The sequence below is a fragment of the Salvelinus fontinalis genome, chromosome 14 (assembly GCF_029448725.1).
Source record: "Salvelinus fontinalis isolate EN_2023a chromosome 14, ASM2944872v1, whole genome shotgun sequence".
NCBI classification, from domain to species: Eukaryota; Metazoa; Chordata; class Actinopteri; order Salmoniformes; family Salmonidae; genus Salvelinus; species Salvelinus fontinalis.
Window position 1 is genome coordinate 36,732,558 of NC_074678.1, and position 23,176 is coordinate 36,755,733.

General features: G+C 46.2%; 1 protein-coding gene across 12 annotated transcripts in view; it reads left to right on the forward strand.

Annotated features, from left to right (window-relative positions):
• dnajc6 (DnaJ (Hsp40) homolog, subfamily C, member 6) overlaps nucleotides 1-23,176 on the forward strand; it is a 78,795-nt gene that overhangs the window by 40,313 nt on the left and 15,306 nt on the right. For all 12 annotated transcript variants that reach the window (XM_055861595.1, XM_055861599.1, XM_055861596.1 and 9 more), the window contains 7 exons: nucleotides 206-354; nucleotides 9,101-9,223; nucleotides 12,829-12,962; nucleotides 13,988-14,182; nucleotides 20,937-21,054; nucleotides 21,902-21,981; nucleotides 22,314-22,507. In XM_055861595.1, coding sequence (XP_055717570.1) covers nucleotides 206-354; nucleotides 9,101-9,223; nucleotides 12,829-12,962; nucleotides 13,988-14,182; nucleotides 20,937-21,054; nucleotides 21,902-21,981; nucleotides 22,314-22,507 — 993 coding nt within the window. The remainder of the gene's footprint in view (nucleotides 1-205; nucleotides 355-9,100; nucleotides 9,224-12,828; nucleotides 12,963-13,987; nucleotides 14,183-20,936; nucleotides 21,055-21,901; nucleotides 21,982-22,313; nucleotides 22,508-23,176) is intronic.

A 23,176-nucleotide genomic window follows, 5' to 3' on the forward strand; every position in this document is an offset into this window, starting at 1 on the left:
GCCCATGTCTCCCTCTCTGTCCCCTGCCCATGTCTCCCTCTCTGTCCCCTACCCATGTCTCCCTCTCTGTCCCCTGCCCATGTCTCCCTCTCTGTCCCCTGCCCATGTCTCCCTCTCTGTCCCCTGACCATGTCTCCCTCTCTGTCCCCTGCCCATGTCTCCCTCTCTGTCCTTTTCCAATGTCTCCCTCTCTGTCCCCTGCCAGTGATGTCATATCCTGCAGAGGCTTTGCAGATCGGCAACCAGAACCATGTGGAGGATATGCGCTCCTTTCTGGACTCACGGCACGCTGACCACTACACTGTCTTCAACCTGTCACAGCGCAACTACCGCGGCGTAAAGTTCTCCAACCGGGTGAGACAGAGAGAACGAGATGGAGGTCTACCAAGGCCTACCAAGATCAACACACAGAGATACTATACTTAGCCTCAGTTCAGACACTCTCTGTTATACGGTAATGCTAAAACACACTATGCCAACATGTATGCAATAATTTATAATACATTACAACACATTACCCATAGCCCAGGGGTGTCAGACTCATTCCATGGAGGGAAGAGTGTCTGCAGGTTTGTGCATTTTCCTTTCAATTATGAAGTAGGCAACCAGGTGAAGGGAGTTACTTACTAATTAGTGACCTTAATCCATAAATCAAGTACAAGGGTGGAGCGAAAACCCGCAGACTCTTGGCTCTCCGTGCAATGAGTTTGACACGTGCCATAGGCACCAGGTATTGTGTTTCATGACAAACATAGCATACCCACTGAAAACTGTGAAAGTGCATTGTCCTATGCATAGACCTAAATCAGAATCAAAGACTGAACTTGGAGAGTAAGACTTGGCTCAGTTTCTCTCACAGTGAGGCAGAAGGTATAGAGTCTACACAGGACTCCAGTCACTACTTTGTCGGCTTCCCACTTCAACTGATTTACTGTTCAATTAGATACAGTTAGTGAATTCATCTTAATATAGCTAGTTGAGACCACCACATATCACAGTCGTAGTGAGTACATTCTTCCTCAATAAAGAAGTTATCAGCAAAGTCAGTGCTAGTTGGAAAATATGTGCACTTTGTTTTTGTTGGGTGGGGAATTAGAAGACTGATAATTCTTATTTAAGATACTCTTTGATGAGTTCTGAAGATGGGAAGGGATTCCTGTCCTAGCACCGTTGGGGTACCAGTACAGAGAAAAGCTTTGACTGGACTGAGCAGGACCTTTCCTCCATTTGAGGTGGGACGACCAAGAGAGCAGAGGTGTCAGAACAGAGTGCGTTGGTTGGGATGTAGGCTTGGAGCAGAGCCTGAAGGTAGGGAGGGGCAGTTCCTCTTGCTGCTCTGTAGGCAAGTACCATGTCTCGTAATGGATGCAAGCTTTGACTGGAAGCCAATGGAGTGTATGGAGGAGCAGGGTGACATGGGAGAACTTAGGAAGGTTGAACACCAGGCGGGTTGCAGCTTTCTGGATGCGTTGCAGGGGTTTGATGGCACAAGCGAGGCGCCCTGCCAACATTTTTACGGAGGACCAAGGCACTCTTCATAAAATTAATTATAATGCCTTTATTTGTATGGGCCTGTTCAATAGAAACAAAGTTTAAAAAATCTGACACGTAAAACTTTGTTTCTATTGAACATCCATACAAATAAAGGCATTTTAATAAATTATATGAAGAGTGCCTTGGTCCTCCTTTCTTTTTGATGACCAATCTACCCCTTTTCCCAAAGAGCATCTTCTATCTACCAAAATGTACTATTGTGTACCTTAGTAGCGCTTCCCTTCCTCCTCTTACTACTAATTATATTTTTACATTTATATTTTTGAACCTTTATTTAACTAGGCAAGTCAGTTAAGAACAAATTCTTATTTACAGTGACGGCCTACCCCAGCCAAACCTTGACAACGCTGGGCTAGTTGTGCGTCGCCCTATGGAACTCCCAATCACGTCCGGATGTGAAACAGCCTGGATTCGCACCAGGGACTGTAGTGACGCCTCTTGCACAGAGATACAATGCCTTAGACTGTTGCGCCACTGAGGAGTTGCAGTAGTCCCGACGGGATATGACGAGTGCCTGGATTAGGACCTGCGCCGCTTCCTGTGTGAAGAAAGGTTGTACGCTAAAGATGTTGTAGAGCATGAACCTGCAAGAGCGAGTCACTGCTTTGATGTTTGCAGAGAATGACAGGGTGTTGTCCAGGTTCAAGCTTTGGTTCTTTACACTCTTGGAGGGGGACACCATGGAGTTGTCAACCGTGATGGAGAGGTTTTGGAGAGGGCAGGCCTTTCCCAGGAGGAAGAGTAGCTCCGTCTTGTCGAGGTTGAGCTTGAGATGGTGGGCCGACATCCAAGCTGAGATATCTGCCAGGCACGAAGAGATGTATGTTGCCACGTGGGTGTCAGAAGGGGGGAATGAGAAGTAGTTGAGTGTCATCTACCTAGCAATTATAGGAGAGACCATGAGAGGATATGATGGAGCTGGTGTAAAGAATAAAGAGGAGAGGGCCTAGAACCGAGCCCTAGGGAACACCAGTAGTGAGAGCACGTGGTGCAGACACAGATCCTCTCCACGTAACCTGGTAGGAGCGACCAGGTAGGATGCAATCTAGGAGTGTGCAGAGCCTGAGACACCCAGCCCTGAGAGGGTGGAGAGGAGGATCTGATAGAGCCTGAGACACCCAGCCTTGAGAGGGTGGAGAGCAGGATCTGATGGAGCCTGAGACACCCAGCCCTGAGAGGGTGGAGAGGAGGATCTGATAGAGCCTGAGACACCCAGCCCTGAGAGGGTGGAGAGGAGGATCTGATAGAGCCTGAGACACCCAGCCCTGAGAGGGTGGAGAGGAGGATCTGATAGAGCCTGAGACACCCAGCCCTGAGAGGGTGGAGAGGAGGATCTGATAGAGCCTGAGACACCCAGCCCTGAGAGGGTGGAGAGGAGGATCTGATAGAGCCTGAGACACCCAGCCCTGAGAGGGTGGAGAGGAGAATCTGATAGAGCCTGAGACACCCAGCCCTGAGAGGGTGGAGAGGAGGATCTGATAGAGCCTGAGACACCCAGCCCTGAGAGGGTGGAGAGGAGGATCTGATAGAGCCTGAGACACCCAGCCCTGAGAGGGTGGAGAGGAGGATCTGATAGAGCCTGAGACACCCAGCCCTGAGAGGGTGGAGAGGAGGATCTGATAGAGCCTGAGACACCCAGCCCTGAGAGGGTGGAGAGGAGGATCTGATGGTTCACGGTGTGGAAGCCAGCAGATAGATCTAGGAAGATGAGAGCAGAGGAGAGAGAGTCAGTTTTGGCAGAGCGGAGAGCCTCCGTGACAGAGGAGAGCAATCTCAGTTGAGTGACCCTTCTTGAAGCCTGACTGGTTAGGGTGAAGAAGATCATTCTGAGAGAGTTGGTCAGAGACAGCACGCTCAAGTGTTTTGGAATGGAAAGAAAGGATACCGGTCTGTAGTTTTTTTTACATCAGAGGGGTCGAGTGTTGGTTTCCTGAGTGGTCTACTATTATCACCCCTTTTTCATTACACACACGCACCAGGGGAGAACCCCTCGCATTTAGGATTTCAAGTGGACGGACGACCATGGTACTGTTTTCAGAAAACAGGATCCACATTATATTTTATTTTATTTCACCTTTTGTAATGCTCGTCGTTGGAATGAGGTGAGGACCAAAGCGCAGCGTGGTAAGTGTTCATCATTATATTTATTAAACATAGAACACTAAACAAAATAACAAAGGAGAACGAAACGCAACAGTTCTGTAAGGTGACATCCACTACACAGAAAATAATCACCAACAAAACACAATGAAAAACAGGCTACCTAAATATGGCTCCCAATCAGAGACAACGACTGACACCTGCCTCTGATTGTCTGATTGACAACCATACTAGGCCAAACACATAGAAAAGGACAATAGAACAAAACATAGAAAAAACAACATAGAATGCCCACCCCAACTCACGCCCTGACCAAACTAAAATAAAGACATAACAAAGTAACTGAGTAACCCCAGAGCCCCCCCCCCCCAAAGGTGCGGACTCTGGCCGCAAAACCTGAACCTATAGGGGAGGGTCTGGGTGGGCATTTACCGCGGTGGCGGCTCTGGAGCGGGACGAGGACCCCACTCCACCATAGTCTCGCCCCACTTCCTTGACACCTTAGGAGCGCCGACCCTTGTCACCGACCCTGGATTGGAGACCCTAGTAAAGGGCACCACTGGACAGATGGGCGGCTCGGGCGGCTCAGGACAGACGGAAGCACCTGTAGGGAGGAGACGGAGAGACAGCCTGGTGCGTGGGGCTGCCACAGGACCCAACAGGCTGGGGAGACCTACAGGAGGCCTGGTGCTTGGAGGAGGCACCGGAAGGACCGGGCTGTGGGGGAGCACTGGAGCTCTGGTGCGCAGCCTTGGCACCACTCCCCCAGGCTGGATGACTACTCTAGCCCGGACCCTCCAGATTGCAGGCACAGGTTGAACCGGGCTGTGTGTGAGCACTGGAGATCTGGTGCATCCTACGTGCACCTCCCCCTTGGGCTCATTTCCCACATTCGCCCGGCACGAGCGGAGCGCAGGCATAGGACTCACTGCACCCTCCCAGCGCCCCGGAGACACAGCACGCAGAGCCGGCGCAGCATACCCTGGACCATAGGACAATAGATCAAAAACATAGAAAAAAAACCAGCAGGTGCTATGGGTGGGTGTTGTTATCGTGACCAGTGAGCTGAGATAAGGCGGACCTTTACCTAGCATAGACTTATAGATGACCTGGAGCCAGTGGTTCTGGCGACGAATATGTAGCGAGGGCCAGCCGACTAGAGCATACAGGTCGCAGTGGTGGGTGGTATAAGGGGCTTTGGTAACAAAACGGATGGCACTGTGATAGACAGCATCCAGTTTGCTGAGTAGAGTATTGGAAGCTATTTTGTAGATGACATCGCCGAAGTCGAGGATCGGTAGGATAGTCAGTTTTACTAGTGTAAGGGGATATCGGACGATACGAAAGAGAGGTTGAACAGACTGGTAATAGGGGTTGCAACAATGGCGGCAGATAGTTTTAGAAAGAGAGGGTCCAGATTGTCTAGCCCAGCTGATTTGTACGGGTCCAGGTTTTGAAGCTCTTTCAGAACATCTGCAATCTGGATTTGGGGGAAGGAGAATCTGGGGAGGCTCGGGCAAGGGGGACGGAGCTGTTGGCCGGGGCTGTGGTAGCCAGGAGGAAAGCATGGTCAGCCGTAGAGAAATGCTTATTGAAATGTTCGATCATCATGGATTTTTTGATGGTGACCGTGTTACCTAGCTTCAGAGCAGTGAGCAGCTGGGAGGAGGTGCTCTTGTTCTCCATGGACTTTACAGTGTCCCAAAACTTTTTGGAGTTAGAGCTTCAGGATGCAAATTTCTGTTTGAAAAAGCTAGCCTTTGCTTTCCTGATTGACTGCGTGTATTGGTTCCTGACTTCCCTGAACAGTTGCATATCACGGGGACTGTTTGATGCTATTGCAGTCCGCCACAGGATGTTTTTGTGCTGGTCAAGGGCAGTCAGGTCTGGAGTGAACCAAGGGCTATATCTGTTCTTAGTTATACATTTTTTGAAAGGGGCATGCTTATTTAAGATGGTGAGGAAATTACTTTTAAAGAACGACCAGGCATCCTCGACTGACGAGATGGGGTCAATATCCTTCCAGGATACCCGGGCCAGGTCGATTAGAAAGGCCTGCTCGCAGAAGTGTTTTAGGGAGCGTTTGACAGTGATGAGGGGTGGTCTTTTGACCGTGGACCCATAGCGGATGCAGGCAATGATGCAGTGATCGCTGAGATCCTGATTGAAAACGGAAGAGGTGTATTTGGAGGGCAAGTTGGTCAGGATAATATCTATGAGGGTGCCCATGTTTACAGGGTTGGCAGAGTGTGCTAAAGCAGTGAATAAAACAAACGTAGGGATGAGGCTTCTGATGTTAACATGCATGAAACCAAGGCTTTTTCGATTACAGAAGTCAATAAATGAGAGTGCCTGGGGACACGCAGGGCCTGGGTTAGCCTCCACATCACCCGAGGAACAGAGGAGAAGTAGGATGAGGGTACGGCTAAAGGCTATCAAAACTGGTTGTCTAGTGCGTTGGGGACAGAGAATAAAAGGTACAGATTTGATTCAGGGCATAATATGCAGACAGGGGTAGTGAATTTGGAAATGGCGCTCATTGTGGTCAATATTCGTGGATATAAAAAGAAAATTAGAACACAATCATGTAACCAATAATTTGTTGTATTTCACCAGATGTATGTCTTTGAACCGATTACTTTGAAATCCCACACAGACTAAGTTATAAGGATCATTTAGTTGCTAGTGGCAGCCTGCAGTACCCTGGTTGGCCTTCAACTTGAGATATTCCATGAGAGGTGGCAGCACTGAGCCTGCAACCTCACTTCCTAAAGTAGTACAAACAGAGCATGCAATGTTTCCAAAAACTCCTCCATGTAGAAAGATGGCGACACACTGAAATGACACTTCCTGATCATCAAATGCGCCACTGAGCATTCAAATCAAATCAAATCAAGTTTATTTTATATAGCCCTTCGTACATCAGCTAATATCTCGAAGTGCTGTACAGAAACCCAGCCTAAAACCCCAAACAGCAAGCAATGCAGGTGTAGAAGCACGGCGGCTAGGAAAAACTCCCTAGAAAGGCCAAAACCTAGGAAGAAACCTAGAGAGGAACCAGGCTATGAGGGGTGGCCAGTCCTCTTCTGGCTGTGCCGGGTGGAGATTATAACAGAACATGGCCAAGATGTTCAAATGTTCATAAATGACCAGCATGGTCAAATAATAATCAGGAGTAAATGTCAGTTGGCTTTTCATAGCCGATCATTGAGAGTATCTCTACCGCTCCTGCGGTCTCTAGAGAGTTGAAAACAGCAGGTCTGGGACAGGTAGCACGTCCGGTGGACAGGTCAGGGTTCCATAGCCGCAGGCAGAACAGTTGAAACTGGAACAGCAGCAAGGCCAGGTGGACTGGGGACAGCAAGGAGTCATCATGCCCGGTAGTCCTGACGCATGGTCCTAGGGCTCAGGTCCTCCGAGAGAGAGAAAGAAAGAGAGAAGGAGAGAATTAGAGAGAGCATACTTAAATTCACACAGGACACCGGATAAGACAGGAGAAGTACTCCAGATATAACCAACTGACCCTAGCCCCCCAACACATAAACTACTGCAGCATAAATACTGGAGGCTGAGACAGGAGGGGTCAGGAGACATTGTGGCCCCACCCGATGATACCCCCGGACAGGGCCAAACAGGAAGGATATAACCCTACCCACTTTGCCAAAGCACAGCCCCCACACCACTAGAGGGATATCTTCAACCACCATCTTACCATCCTGAGACAAGGCCGAGTATAGCCCACAAAGATCTCCACCACAGCACAAACCAAGGGGGGGCGCCAACCCAGACAGGAAGATCACGTCAGTAACTCAACCCACTCAAGTGACGCACCCCTCCTAGGGACGGCATGAAAGAGCACCAGTAAGCCAGTGACTCAGCCCCTGTAATAGGGTTAGAGACAGAGAATCCCAGTGGAGAGAGGGGAACCGGCCAGGCAGAGACAGCAAGGGCGGTTCGTTGCTCCAGAGCCTTTCCGTTCACCTTCACACTCCTGGGCCAGACTACACTTAATCATATGACCTACTGAAGAGATACGTCTTCAGTAAAGACTTAAAGGTTGAGACCGAGTCTGCGTCTCTCACATGGGTAGGCAGACTATTCCATAAAAATGGAGATCTATAGGAGAAAGCCCTGCCTCCAGCTGTTTGCCTAGAAATTCTAGGGACAATTAGGAGGCCTGCGTCTTGTGACCGTAGCGTACGTGTAGGTATGTACGGCAGGACCAACTCGGAAAGATAGGTAGGAGCAAGCCCATGTAACGCTTTATAGGTTAACAGTAACTTTGAAATCAGCCCTAGCCTTAACAGGAAGCCAGTGTAGGGAAGCTAGCACTGGAGTAATATGATCAAATTTCTTGGTTCTAAGTCAGGATTCTAGCAGCCGTATTTAGCACTAACTGAAGTTTATTTAGTGCTTTATCCGGGTAGCCGGAAAGTAGAGCATTGCAGTAGTCCAACCTAGAAGTAACAAAAGCATGGATTAATTTTTCTGCATCATTTTTGGACAGAAAGTTTCTGATTTTTGCAATGTTACGTAGATGGAAAAAAGCTGTCCTTGAAACAGTCTTGATATGTTCATCAAAAGAGAGATCAGGGTCCAGAGTAACGCCGAGGTCCTTCACAGTTTTATTTGAGACGACTTTACAACCATCAAGATTAATTGTCAGATTTAACAGAATATCTCTTTGTTTCTTGGGACCTAGAACAAGCATCTCTGTTTTGTCCGAGTTTAAAAGTAGAAAGTTTTCAGCCATCCACTTCCTTATGTCTGAAACACAGGCTTCTAGCGAAGGCAATTCTCATAGGAAACAATGGGGTGATGTCATCGATGGATTCATCCATATTTTTTTGTCTGCTAAAGTCATTATAATTACATGACTCATCATGGTAACTCGTGATTTGTGCACATGTTGCTTTCACTGCAAGGACGTTACTTATAATCGTTCTCTCCTCTCTCTCTCTCTCTCTCGCTCTCTCGCTCTCTCGCTCTCTCGCTCTCTCGCTCTCTCGCTCTCTCGCTCTCTCTCTCTCGCTCTCTCTCTCTCTCTCTCTCTCTCTTTGTCTCTTCACCCCTCTTCTCTCCCCCTCTCTTACCCCCCTCTCTCTCTCTCCCACTCCCTCACCCCCCTTCTCCCCTCCCTCTCTCCCCCTCTCTCTCTTACTCTCTCTCTGTCTTCACCCCTCTTCTCTCTCCCCTTCCCATCTCTCTTATCCTCCTCTCTCTCTCTCTCTCTCCCCCCTCTCTCTCTTTCTCTCTCTCTGTCTTCACCCCTCTTCTCTCTCCCCTCCCCATCTCTCTTATCCTCCTCTCTCTCTCTCTCTCTCTCTCTCTCTCTCTCTCTCTCTCTCTCTCTCTCTCTCTCCCCCCTCTCTCTCTTTCTCTCTCTCTCTTCACCCCTCTTCTCTCTCCCCTCCGTATCTCTCTTACCCCCCCCCCCCATTTCCAGGTCTCAGAGTGTAACTGGCCATCCCGCCAGGCTCCCAGCCTGCACAACCTGTTTGCGGTGTGTAAGAACATGCACAACTGGCTCAAACAGAACCCCAAGAATGTGTGTGTCATCACCTGCTCGGTAAGATGAGACCCACAGGAATGTTTATTCACATTCACATTATTCACTCTGTTCTTTTTCCTCTGTTCCTCATCTCTTGTTTACACACCATTCCTTTCTCTTCTCCTTTCTCCCTCCATCTCCTACCTCCTCTTTCCCCCCTCTTATTGTTGCCTTGGTCCTGAGAACCATCATTCACACTCATCCTCACTTCTTTCTTGTTTACACAACATTCCTCTCACTCCATTCTCCTTCCATCTCCTCCTCCTCCTCCTCCTCCTCCCCCTCTCATTGTTGCCTCCCTACCAGCCTGGGTTTGTCCTGGGTTTGTTCTGGTTTTGTGGGACTGCCTGGGGTCCAAGAGAAACACAGCTTGGAATACTGCTCCAATTGTTTCTGTTGAGCTTTAGTTTCCACTGAGCTCTTTCACTGGCATTGCAGACCTTAAGCAAAGACAGATGTTCTCTGTATTCAAGAGAGAAGTATAGACTACAGTAGAATAGTATATAATACAAATCCTGCTCCTGTCCATTTGCTGTAGCAAAATAAATATGGATAAAGAAAAGTATACTGTACATGTTTCAAAGTATACTGTACATGCTTTAAAGTATACTGTAAATGTTTTTAGTTATGTACTACAGTACAATATGACTGGACTGTAATGCTTTCCATCTTTTTGTATGTGATTTCATTGTGGTTGGCAAGTTCATCTGTGTTGAGCAATCACTTTTAGTTTATATGAGAGTTCCTCAACGTTTTGTGCTGAAGGAAGAATGTTGCTCTCTTAGAAATACTTGGCCCAGTTTTATGATCTTAACATTACCTCAACCAGATGTATTTATAACTGTATAACTTTCTTAAAAGAGAGACACGAGTTAAAGAGACACGAGTTATATTTAGATACTGTGGCAGCAGATAGTGACAGACAAACTCTGTGTGAAGAGTCCCTGTTTAGTGATATTGGAGCGATGTGGGACTGAAACCAAAAATATTGGCCATGCACAGAGAACATGGAAGGGCCCTAGCTTCTAAGAATCATAAAGACTATCCTAGCTTCTAAGAATCATAAAGACTATCCTAGCTTCTAAGAATCATAAAGACTATCCTTGTCACGTTCCTGACCTGTTTTCCCTTGTTTGTATTTATTTTAGTATGGTCAGGGCGTGAGTTGGGTGGGTTGTCTATGTGTGATTTTCTATGTTGGGATTTTGTATTCGGCCTTGTATGATTCTCAATCAGAGGCAGCTGTCAATCATTGTCCCTGATTGAGAATCATACTTAGGCAGCCTGGGTTTCACGTGTGTTTTGTGGGTGTTTGTCTACCGTGTTAGTGTTTTCACCACACGGTACTGTTTCGGTTTTCTGCACTTCGTTTATTGTTTTGTATTTCAGTGTTCAGTTTCGGTTTTAATAAATCATCATGAGCACGAACCACTCTGCATATTGGTCCGATCCTTCTCGCCTCTCCTCGTCCGATGAGGAGGACAACATAGACTATCGTTACAATCCTAGCTTCTAAGAATCATAAAGACTATACTCGCTTATAGGAATCATAAAGACTGTCCTAGCTAATTGGAATCATAAAGACTATCCTATCTTATAGGAATCATAAAGACGGTCCTAGCTTCTAAGAATCATAAAGACTATCCTCGCTTATAGGAATCATAAAGACTATCCTAGCTCATTGGAATCATAAAGACTATCCTAGCTCATTGGAATCATAAAGACTATCCTAGCTTCTAAGAATCATAAAGACTATCCTAGCTTCTAAGAATCATAAAGACTATCCTAGCTTCTAAGAATCATAAAGACTATCCTAGCTTCTAAGAATCATAAAGACTATCCTAGCTTCTAAGAATCATAAAGACTGTCCTAGTTAAAAGGAATCATAAAGACTATCCTAGCTTCTAAGAATCATAAAGACTATCCTAGCTTATAGGAATCATAAAGACTATTCTAGCTTCTAAGAATCATAAAGACTGTCCTAGTTAAAAGGAATCATAAAGACTATCCTAGCTTATAGGAATCATAAAGACTATCCTAGCTAATTGGAATCATAAAGACTATCCTAGCTTATAGGAATCATAAAGACTATCCTAGCTTATTGGAATCATAAAGACTATCCTAGCTTATAAGAATCATAAAGACTATCCTAGCTAATTGGAATCATAAAGACCCTCCTAGCTCATAAGAATCATAAAGACTATCCTAGCTTATAGGAATCATAAAGACTATCCTCGCTCATAGGAATCATAAAGACTATCCTAGCTTCTAAGAATCATAAAGACTATCCTCGCTTATAGGAATCATAAAGACTATCCTAGCCTCTAAGAATCATAAAGACTGTCCTAGTTAAAAGGAATCATAAAGACTATCCTAGCTTATAGGAATCATAAAGACGGTCCTAGCTTCTAAGAATCATAAAGACTATCTATCCTAGTTTATAGGAATCATAAAGACTTTCCTAGTTTATAGGAATCATAAAGACTATCCTGGCTTATATAAATCATAAAGATTATCCTAGCTTCTAAGAATCATAAAGAGTATCCTAGCTTATAGAAATCTTAAAGACTATCTATATTAGCGTATAGGAATCATTAAGACTATCCTTGCTCATAGGAATCATAAAGACTATCCTAGCTTCTGAAGATCATAAAGACTATCCTAGTTTGTAGGAATCATAAAGACTATCCTAGCTTATAGAAATCATAAAGACTTTCCTAGTTTATAGGAATCATAAAGACTATCCTTGCTCATAGGAATCATAAAGACTATCCTAGCTTCTGAAGATCATAAAGACTATCCTAGTTTGTAGGAATCATAAAGACTATCCTAGCTTATAGAAATCATAAAGACTTTCCTAGTTTATAGGAATCATAAAGACTATCCTTGCTCATAGGAATCATAAAGACTATCCTAGCTTCTAAGATCATAAAGACTATCCTAGTGTGTAGGAATCATAAAGACTATCCTAGCTTATAAGAATCATAAAGACTATTCTAACTTATAAGAATCATAAAGACTATCTATCTGTCAAATGTCTAGGTGATGCTGGTAAGGCGCAGGACACAGAGAGGAGTAATGACCTTAACTTTACTCAAAAACAATATTCCATGAAGGAGACAAATAATCCGGTTTACAAAATGAGACAACTTGACAATAACAAACACGCACAAAACCAAGGGGGAAACCAGAGGGTTAAATAAGGAACAATGATATTGGAATGGAAACCAGGTGTGTACAATGAAGACAAAAAAAAGGGAAAATGACGTGGATCGGTGGCGACTAGAAAACCGGTGACGTCGACCACCGAACGCCGCCCGAACAAGGAGAGGGACCAACTTCGGCGGAAGTCGTGACACTATCCTAGCTTATAGGAATCATAAACACTATCCTAGCTAATAAGAATCATAAAGACTATCCTTGCTTATATGAATCATAAAGACTATACTGTCTTTTTTTGCAATGCATTGAGTTTTGTAAATTGAAGATCTGTAAGCTTGCTGCAGCTTCCTTCTCTTCTGTTAGTTATCCTACATGACAGTTTATGTTGGCATGTTGCTGCTCGCTTGCTAGTGTTGTCTTTGTGTATCTACTGCCTACTGACTGTCTGTGCCCTCCTTAAGGACGGCCGTGCTCCGTCGGGTGTGCTGGTCTGTGCCATGTTCTGCTTCTGCCACCTCTTCTCCAACCCAGTGCCCGCCATGCAGCTGCTCAGCGCCAAGAGACCCGGCTCTGGCCTCTGGTCCTCGCACCGGAGGTAGGACAACACAGAGGGCGTGTTTGTGGGGTGTGTGTGTTTGTGTGTGTGTGTTTGTGTGTGTGTGGTGTGTGTGTGTGGTGTGTGGTGTGTGTGTGTGTGTGTGTGTGTGTGTGTGTGTGTGTGTGTGTGTGTGTGTGTGTGTGTGTGTGTGTGTGTGTGTGTGTGTGTGTGTGTGTGTGTGTGTGTGTGTGTGTGCGTTTACATTGTTGCTGTTCATTGCAGTGGAAAACAGGAGAAAAAGATTATCCACATAAACAGTCTTCACCTCCATGACTTTGACTTTGTTATTTTTAGATGATGGATGAACTTAAAAACCTAGCTCCCTCCTCCTTCCTTCTCCCCCTGCATTACTCTCCTAAATCCTTTATCAACCTATTTATTTTCCGATGGCTGTTGCGGTACATGGCGCATTAGCCACGATGCTAACGAGGTGCCAGAAATATACAGCAGCCAATTAATCAGCATGCCAGCACGAACACGCACACACATGCACACGCACATACAACGACATACACACACACACACACACACACACACACACACACACACACACACACACACACACACACACACACACACACACACACACACACACACACACACACACACACACACACACACACACACACACACACACACACACACGCAAACACAGCCAGCTGTTTGGCCACACAGCTGCTTCTCATAATAACAAAGACTGCTTCATCCTTCAGCCCAGACAGAGAGAGGCTGATGGATGAAGACAGTGGCAATCAAGCCTCATCTTTGTTTTTGTTCTGTTGTGTTTCTCTAAACTGAAAAAGCAAACGATTTTGTGCAATAATCTGTACACACAGGAACTATAATTTCAAGTATATACTGTAACTTTAAGATGGATAGTTTTGTGATATTTTCTAGCACCAACAAAAATCCCATCCTCTGTATTCATGTACATAGACAATGTATTTTTATTTTTAGATAGTACTCAGTGCTTATGGTAGTTTAGTGTCCGTAACCTTACATACTCTGCCTCTCTTCTCCAGGTACATAGGCTATGTGTGCAGTATGGTATCAGAGAAGCCCTCCCTGCCACACTCCAAGCCCCTGGTGGTCAAGGCAGTCACCATGAGTCCAGTACCTTGTTTCAACAAACAACGCATCGGCTGCAGACCCTTCTGTGAGATCCTCATAGGGGAGACCAAGATCTTTTCGACTGCACAGGACTATGAGAGGATGAGGTACAGTGGATACACACACACACACACACACACACACACACACACACACACACACACACACACACACACACACACACACACACACACACACACACACACACACACACACACACACACACACACACACACACACACACACACACACACACACACGCACACACACACACACACACACACACGCACCCGCCTGCAATTGCTAATACCACATCCACAATCACCTGACTATATGTGATAAAGTGAACATCTGAGGCCCGCAACCGACCCTAACCCTCTATTATAGAAAATGTGCTGTAGGCTACAGTTAGACAACAGATTCTTTTTGACAGGCAGTGCAGATTTCTTTTGGCCTGATTTAGATATGTTTCTGTTTATAATTTCCAACATTTTGGTAGGCTATTTGTTAGTCAACTGGTCTATAATCAGATACATGCAGCTTCTCTTCTGTCATTCTATGTTGCCCTAGAAGACTAAATAAACCTCTGCTCACCAGAATGTCATAAATCGACAGAATGAATGCTTCAAGTTGACATCGGTAAAGTTTTCTCTGTCATCTCTGCTTCTTTCATGGAGAAAGGACCGGGGAGAACATGCTCCAGTTGGACCAGTTGGAAGGAAATAGAAAGCTGTGAAAACAACCCATCATGTTTCTGATAAGATTTCAGATCGGCTTGGATGCATATTTTATGTGTTTGAAATACTATCAGCTTTTATGATACTGATAAAGATAGCACCTCTACAGACGGTATCTAACTGCACATTCACATTCTCTCAAGATGTTAAAAGAAAGAAATCCTCATAGCCTATTTCTCCACTCCTGTTCCCGTGAAGACATAATAGTGAAGATAAGTTACAGCCTTATTGGACATGATTTGGAGGCCACTGAATATCTCGTACAATGCTGTGTACTACTCCCTTCACAGAACAGCACAAACTGGCCCTAACCAGAATAGAAAGAGGAGTGGGAGGCCCCGGTGCACAACAGAGAAACAGACGCCTCACAAGTCCTCAACTGGCAGCTTCATTAAATAGTACCCGCAAAACACCAGTCTCAACGTCAACAGTGAAGAGGCAACTCCGGGATGCTGGCCTTCTATTTACTATTTAATGAAGCTGCCATTTGAGAACTTGTGAGGCGTCTGTTTCTCAAGCTAGATATTCTAATAAAATTGTCCTCTTGCTCAGTTGTGCACCGGGGCCTCCCACTCCTCTTTATATTCTGGTTAGAGACAGTTTGTGCTGTTCTGTCAAGGGAGTAGTACACAGCGTTGTACGAGATCTTCAGTTTCTTGGCAATTTCTCGCATGGAATAGCCTTCATTTCTCAGAACAAGAATAGACTGACGATTTTCAGAAGAAAGTTCTTTGTTTCTGGCCATTTTGAGCCTGTAATCAAACCCACAAATGCTGATGCTCCAGATACTCAACTAGTCTAAAGAAGGCCAGTTGTATTGCTTCTTTAATCAGAACAAACATTTTCAGCTGTGCTAACATAATTGCAAAAAGGTTTTCTAATGATCAATTAGCCTTTTAAAATTATAAACTTGGAGTAACTAACACAAAGTGCCATTGGAACACGGGAGTAATGGTTGCTGATAATGGGCCTCTGCACGCCTATGTAGATATTCCATGAAAATCAGCCATTTCCAGCTACAATAGTAATTTACAACATTAATAATGTCTGCACTGTATTTCTGATCAATTTGATGTTATTTTCATGGATAAAACATTTGCTTTTCTTTCAAAAACAAGGACATTTCTAAGTGACCTCAAACTTTTGAACGGTAGTGTATATACAGTTGAAGTCGGAAGTTTACATACACTTAGGTTGGAGTCATTAAAACTTGTTTTTCAACCACTCCACAAATTTCTTGTTAACAAACTATAGTTTTGGCAAGTCAGTTAGGACATTTACTTTGTGCATGACACAAGTAATTTTTCCAACAATTGTTTACAGACAGATTATTTCACTTATAATTCACTGTATCACAATTTCAGTGGGTCAGAAGTCTACATGCACTAAGTTGACTGTGCCTTTAAACAGCTTGGAAAATTCCAGAAGATTATGTCATGGCTTTAGAAGAGTTCAGAAAGGCTAATTGACATAATTTGAATCAATTGGAGGTGTACCTGTGGATGTATTTCAAGGCCTACCTTCAAACTCAGTGCCTCTTTCCTTGACATCATGGGAAAATCAAAAGAAATCTGCCAAGACCTAAGAAAAAAAATATTTTAGACCTCCACAAGTCTGTTTCATCCTTGGGAGCAATTTCCAAACGCCTGAAGGTACCACGTTAATCTGTACAAACAGTAGTACGCAAGTATAAACACCATGGGACCACACAGCCGTCATACCACTCAGGAAGGAGACGCGTTCTGTCTCCTAGAGATGAACGTACTTTGGTGAGAAAAGTGCAAATCAATCCCAGAACAACAGCAAAGGTCCTTGTGAAGATGCTGGAGGAAACAGGTACAAAAGTATCTATATCCACAGTAAAACGAGTCCTATATGGACATAACCTGAAAAACCGCTCAGTAGGGAAGAAGCCACTGCTCCAAAACTGCCATAAAAAAAGCCAGACTATGGTTTGCAAATGCACATGGGGACAAAGATTGTACTTTCTGGTCTGATGAAACAAAAAGAGAATTGTTTGGCCATAATGACCATCGTTATGTTTGGAGGAAAATGGGGGAGGTTTGCAAGCCAAAGAACACCATCCCAACCGTGAAGCACGGGGGTGGCAGCATCATGTTGTGGGGGTGCTGTAACGGCATTCCTCCTCCTCTTCATCTTCGGAAGAGGAGGAGTATTGAGGGAACCAAGGTGCAGCGAAGTTTGAACACATAATTTAATAAAGAAAACACGAACTTGACTAAACTAACAAAAATAACAAACGGTGTAGACAGACCTATACGACGAACTTACATAAAACAAGAAGAACGCACGAATAGGACAATTAGACTACACAAACCGAACAAACCGTAACAGTCCCGTATGGTGCAAACAATTACACAGACACGGAAGACAATCACCCACAACGAACACTGTGACAACGCCTACCTAAATATGACTCTTAATTAGAGGAACGCCAAACACCTGCCTCTAATTAAGAGCCATACCAGGCAACCCAAAACCAACACAGAAACAGAAAACATAGAATGCCCACCCAACCTCACGTCCTGACCAACTAACACACATAACAAACTAACATAAATAGGTCAGGAACGTGACATAACCCCCCCCATAAGGTGCGAACTCTGGGCGCACCAGCACAAAGTCTAGGGGAGGGTCTGGGTGGGCATCTGACCACGGTGGTGGCTCAGGCTCCGGGCGAGGTCCCCACCCCACCATAATCAATCCTAACCTCCCTCTCCCCCTAAAAATGTCCACCCTCAATTTACCCCCACAAAATCCTTTTAGTAACATCAATGATATGGACAACACCGGGACAGAGAGATAAATCAACACAGAGGGATAGCACCAGACAGAGGGATAGATCAGAAAATAGATGTAGATCAAGATAGAGAGGGAGATCACGATAGAGGGGCAACTCCGGACTGAAAGGCAGCTCCGGACAGAGAGACAGCTCTGGACTGAGGGGCAGTTCTGGGTATATAGCCGTTTCAGGCTGAAGGGCAGCTCATGGCTGACTGACGAATCTGGACGCTCATGGCAGGCTGACGGCTCTCGACGCTCATGGCTGGCTGACGGCTCTCGACGCTCATGGCTGGCTGACGGCTCTCGACGCTAATGGCTGGCTGACGGCTCTCGACGCTCATGGCTGGCTGACGGCTCTCGACGCTCATGGCTGGCTGACGGCTCTCGACGCTCATGGCTGGCTGACGGCTCTCGACGCTCATGGCTGGCTGACGGCTCTCGACGCTCATGGCAGGCTGACGGCTCTCGACGCTCATGGCTCTCTGGCGTCTCTGGCAGATCCTGTCTGGTTGGCGGCTCTGGCAGATCCTGTCTGGTTGGCGGCTCTGGCAGATCCTGTCTGGTTGGCGGCTCTGGCAGATCCTGTCTGGCGGGCGGCTCTAGCGGCTCCTGTCTGGCTGGCGGCTCTAGCGGCTCCTGTCTGGCTGACGGCTCTGTAGGCTCATGGCAGACGGGCGGCTTTGCAGGCTCATGGCAGACGGGCGGCTTTGCAGGCTCATTGCAGACGGATGGCTCAGACGGCGCTGGGGAGACGGATGGCTCAGATGGCGCTGGGGAGACGGATGGCTCAGATGGCGCTGGGGAGACGGATGGCTCAGATGGCGCTGGGGAGACGGATGGCTCAGATGGCGCTGGTGAGACGGATGGCTCAGATGGCGCTGGTGAGACGGATGGCTCTGGCCGGATAAGGCGCACTGTAGACCTGGTGCGTGGTGCCGGAACTGGAGGCACCGGGCTAAGGATACGCACCTTCATACTAGTGCGGGGAGCAGGGACAGGGCACACTGTACTCTCAAAGCCCACTCTAAACCTGATGCGTGGTACCGGCACTGGTGACACCGGGCTGAGGACAAGCACATCAGGATTAGTAGGGGGAGAAGATACAATGTGTACAGGGCTCTGGAGACGCACAGGAGGCTTAGTGCGTGGTGCCGGAACTGGAGGCACCGAACTGGATACACGCACTACAGGGAGAGTGCGTGGAGGAGGAACAGGGCTCAGGAGACGCACTGGTAGCCTAGTGCGTAGTGTAGGCACTGTAGGTACTAGGCTGGGGCGGGGAGGTGGCGCCGGAAATACCGGACCGTGGAGGCGTACTGGCACTCTTGAGCATTGAGCCTGCCCAACCTTACCTGGTTGAATGCTCCCGGTCGCCCGACCAGTGCGGGGAGGTGGAATAACCCGCACCGGCCTATGTAGGCGAACCGGGAAACCATGCGTAAGGCAGGTGCCATGTATGCCGGCCCGAGGAGACGCACTGGAGACCAGACGCGTTGAGCCGGCCTCATGACACCTGGCTCAATACCCAATCTAGCCCTGCCAGTGCGGGGAGGTGGAATAACCCGCACTGGTCTATGCACTCGTACAGGAGACACCGTGCGCTCTACTGCGTAACACGGCGCCTGCCCGTACTCCCGCTCTCCACGGTAAGCCTGGGAAGTGGGCGCAGGTCTCCTACCTGCCCTTGGCCCACTACCTCTTAGCCACCCCCCCCCCCCCCCCCCAATAAATTTTTGGGTGTTACTCACGGGCTTTTTGGGCTTCCGTGCCAGACGCGTTCCCTCATAACTCCGGTTCCTCTCTCCGGTAGCCTCTGCTCTCCTCAGTGCCTCCAGCTGTTCCCATGGACGGTGATTCACTTTAGCCCATGGTCCTTCTCCGTTAAATATTTGCTCCCAACTCCATAAGTCCTGTATACTTCCCCGTTGCTCCAAATTACGCTGCTTGGTTCTGGATTCCTGGTGGGTGATTCTGTAACGGCATTCCTCCTCCTCTTCATCTTCGGAAGAGGAGGAGTATTGAGGGAACCAAGGCGCAGCGAAGTTTGAACACATAATTTAATAAAGAAAACACGAACTTGACTAAACTAACAAAAATAACAAACGGTGTAGACAGACCTATACGACGAACTTACATAAAACAAGAAGAACGCACGAATAGGACAATTAGACTACACAAACCGAACAAACCGTAACAGTCCCGTATGGTGCAAACAATTACACAGACACGGAAGACAATCACCCACAACGAACACTGTGACAACGCCTACCTAAATATGACTCTTAATTAGAGGAACGCCAAACACCTGCCTCTAATTAAGAGCCATACCAGGCAACCCAAAACCAACACAGAAACAGAAAACATAGAATGCCCACCCAACCTCACGTCCTGACCAACTAACACACATAACAAACTAACATAAATAGGTCAGGAACGTGACAGGTGCTTTGCTGCAGGAGGGACTGGTGCACTTCACAAAATAGATGGCATCATGAGAAAGGAAAATTATGTGGATATATTGAAGCAACATTTCAAGACATCAGTCAGGAAGTTAAAGCTTGGTCGCAAATGGGTCTTCCAAATGGACAATGACCCCAAGCATACTTCCAAAGTTGTGGCAAAATGGCTTAAGGACAACAAAGTCAAGGTATTGGAGTGGCCATCACAAAGCCCTGACCTCAATCCCATAGAAAATGTATGGGCAGAACTGAAAAAGCATGTGCGAGCAAGGAGGCCTACAATCCTGATTCAGTTACATCAGCTTTGTCATGTGGAATGGGCCAAATTCACCACACTTATTGTGGGAAGCTTGAGGAAGGCGACCCGAACCGTTTGACCCAAGTTAAACAATTTAAAGGCAATGCTACCAAATACTAATTGAGTGAATGTAAACTTCTGACCCACTGGGAATGTGATGAAAGAAATAAAAGCTGAAATAAACCATTCTCTCTACTATTATTCTGCCATTTCATATTCTTAAAATAAAGTGGTGATCCTAACTGACCTAAGATATGGAATTTTTACAAGGATTAAATGTCAGGAATTGTGAAAAACTGAGTTTAAATGTTTTTGGCTAAGGTGTATGTAAAGTCCCGACTTCAACTGTATACATATATATTTTTTCCTCTCTTATTTACCACTAACCCTACCACCCCTCCGCTAATTGGAGTAAACTAATGAACAACAAGGGGTCTGAATACTTTCCGAGTGCACTGTATGACACCATCTCTGAATACCTTTCTCTTTTTCTCTTTCTCCTCCTTTCTGCTTGTCTCTCTCACCCCCCCCCCCCCACCCCCCCCCCACCCCCACCCCTCAGAGAGCACAGGGTCCAGGAGGGGAAGGTTGTCTTCCCTCTAGGTGTGAATGTCCAGGGTGATGTGGTCATTTCTGTCTATCATATGAGGAACACAATCGGAGGACGACTGCAGGCCAAGGTACAGCATGGGGCTAGCCTAACATGCTAAGACAACACTGACACACGCAGGCCAAGGTACAGCATGTGGCTAGCCTTGCATGCTAACATAACACTGACGCACACGCAGATTATGATATGCTATGAGAGATTCTGTTAGCTCTGATTGTATGGGACCATGTCCTGATACCTTGTTATTTACAGACAGAGATCGCACTCTGGGAGATGCTGTCACACTAACACAATGATGTACATTGTGTGCCCTGAATGAACATAAACACAGCACTAATGCATTGAGACTAAATTAAAATCTAGATGGAATCTAGACAGAAACTCCTTCCCTTATGATCATAAATATCCACAGTGTAATTGTTTGAATCTATCTGCTTCCTGAATCTATCTATGTGATTCCTGACTCTATCTATGCGATTCCTGACTCTATCTATGCGATTCCTGAATCTATCTATGCGCTTCCTGAATCTATCTATGCGCTTCCTGAATCTATCTATGCGCTTCCTGAATCTATCTATGCGCTTCCTGAATCTATCTATGCGATTCCTGAATCTATCTATGCGATTCCTGAATCTATCTATGCGATTCCTGACTCTATCTATGCGATTCCTGAATCTATCTATGCGCTTCCTGAATCTATCTATGCGCTTCCTGAATCTATCTATGCGCTTCCTGAATCTATCTATGCGCTTCCTGAATCTATCTATGCGATTCCTGAATCTATCTATGCGATTCCTGAATCTATCTATGTGCTTCCTGAATCTATCTATGTGATTCCTGAATCTATCTATGTGATTCCTGAATCTATCTATGTGATTCCTGAATTTATCTATGTGATTGCTTGTTGGTGTTTGCAGGTGTCCAACACCCAGATATTCCAGATCCAGTTCCACACAGGCTTCATTGCTCCAGGGACCACCGTGTTAAAGTTTACAAAGTGAGCCCCTCTCTCATATAATATCTGTACAGTACATATGTGAAGTATTAACACGTAAATGTGAAATACTATATCATATACTATATCTATATCATTGGTGAACGTCATGATATGGAACATGGCTCTTTTTTGAAATAGTGAATGGAGAACTAACTAACTATTTGTCTGACACACACACACACACACACACACACACACACACACACACACACACACACACACACACACACACACACACACACACACACACACACACACACACACACACACACACACACACACACACACACACACACACACACACACACACACACACACTCACACCTGTCTAGGCCGGAGCTGGATGCGTGTGACTCTCCAGAGAAGTACCCTCAGTTGTTCCATGTGTTGGTGGACATCGAGGTGGAGAGCACTGACAAGCAGAAGGACCTGACCCCTCCCTGGGAACAGTTCCCTAATAAAGACCTCATCCCCAACGTACTGTTCTCCTGTCACCAGGAACACCAGGACGCACTGGCCATAGCAGGTAGGGCAGAGGGGAGGTCAACATACAAGCACACAGGCAGAGGCATACAGGACAGATGTACACACACACCAACACACACAGACACACACAGGCAAATATGTACACACAGGTGCACACACTCATACACACATGCACGCATACGCATACAATCGGACACAGATGGGCACGCACATGTTGGTACATAGGCATAGATACATGCACTGACATAGGTCCACACAGAGGTCCACACACTCCAATGCCCAGATGGACCAAGGCACATACACAGAAACTATGCACACCGACAGCTAAACACACACAGATACTGACATGGTCACCACTAATGAGAGCTGCTGTTAAACAGTCTTTCTTACTCTAACGTTAGTCTCATTCTCTCCTCCCAAGATGAGATGGAGGGACTGGACTTGGAGGGTAGGTCTAGAGTAGAGGAGACCACAGACCAGTAAAGATACTAGCTGCTGTAGTTAGAGGAAGTCAGCACATTGTTAGATGCAGTTTCCCCTGGGTGATGTACAGTACGTATGTGTTAGTTTAGCTTTGTCACGCTGCTGTGGTGGCTAGCAATACGGATACCTATAACAAAATATCTCCTGTTCTCCTGTAGAATACTTTGTGGGAAGCAAACCTATTTACTAAATCAAGACCAAGTTTTCCTTATGTGACCTTCCCCCC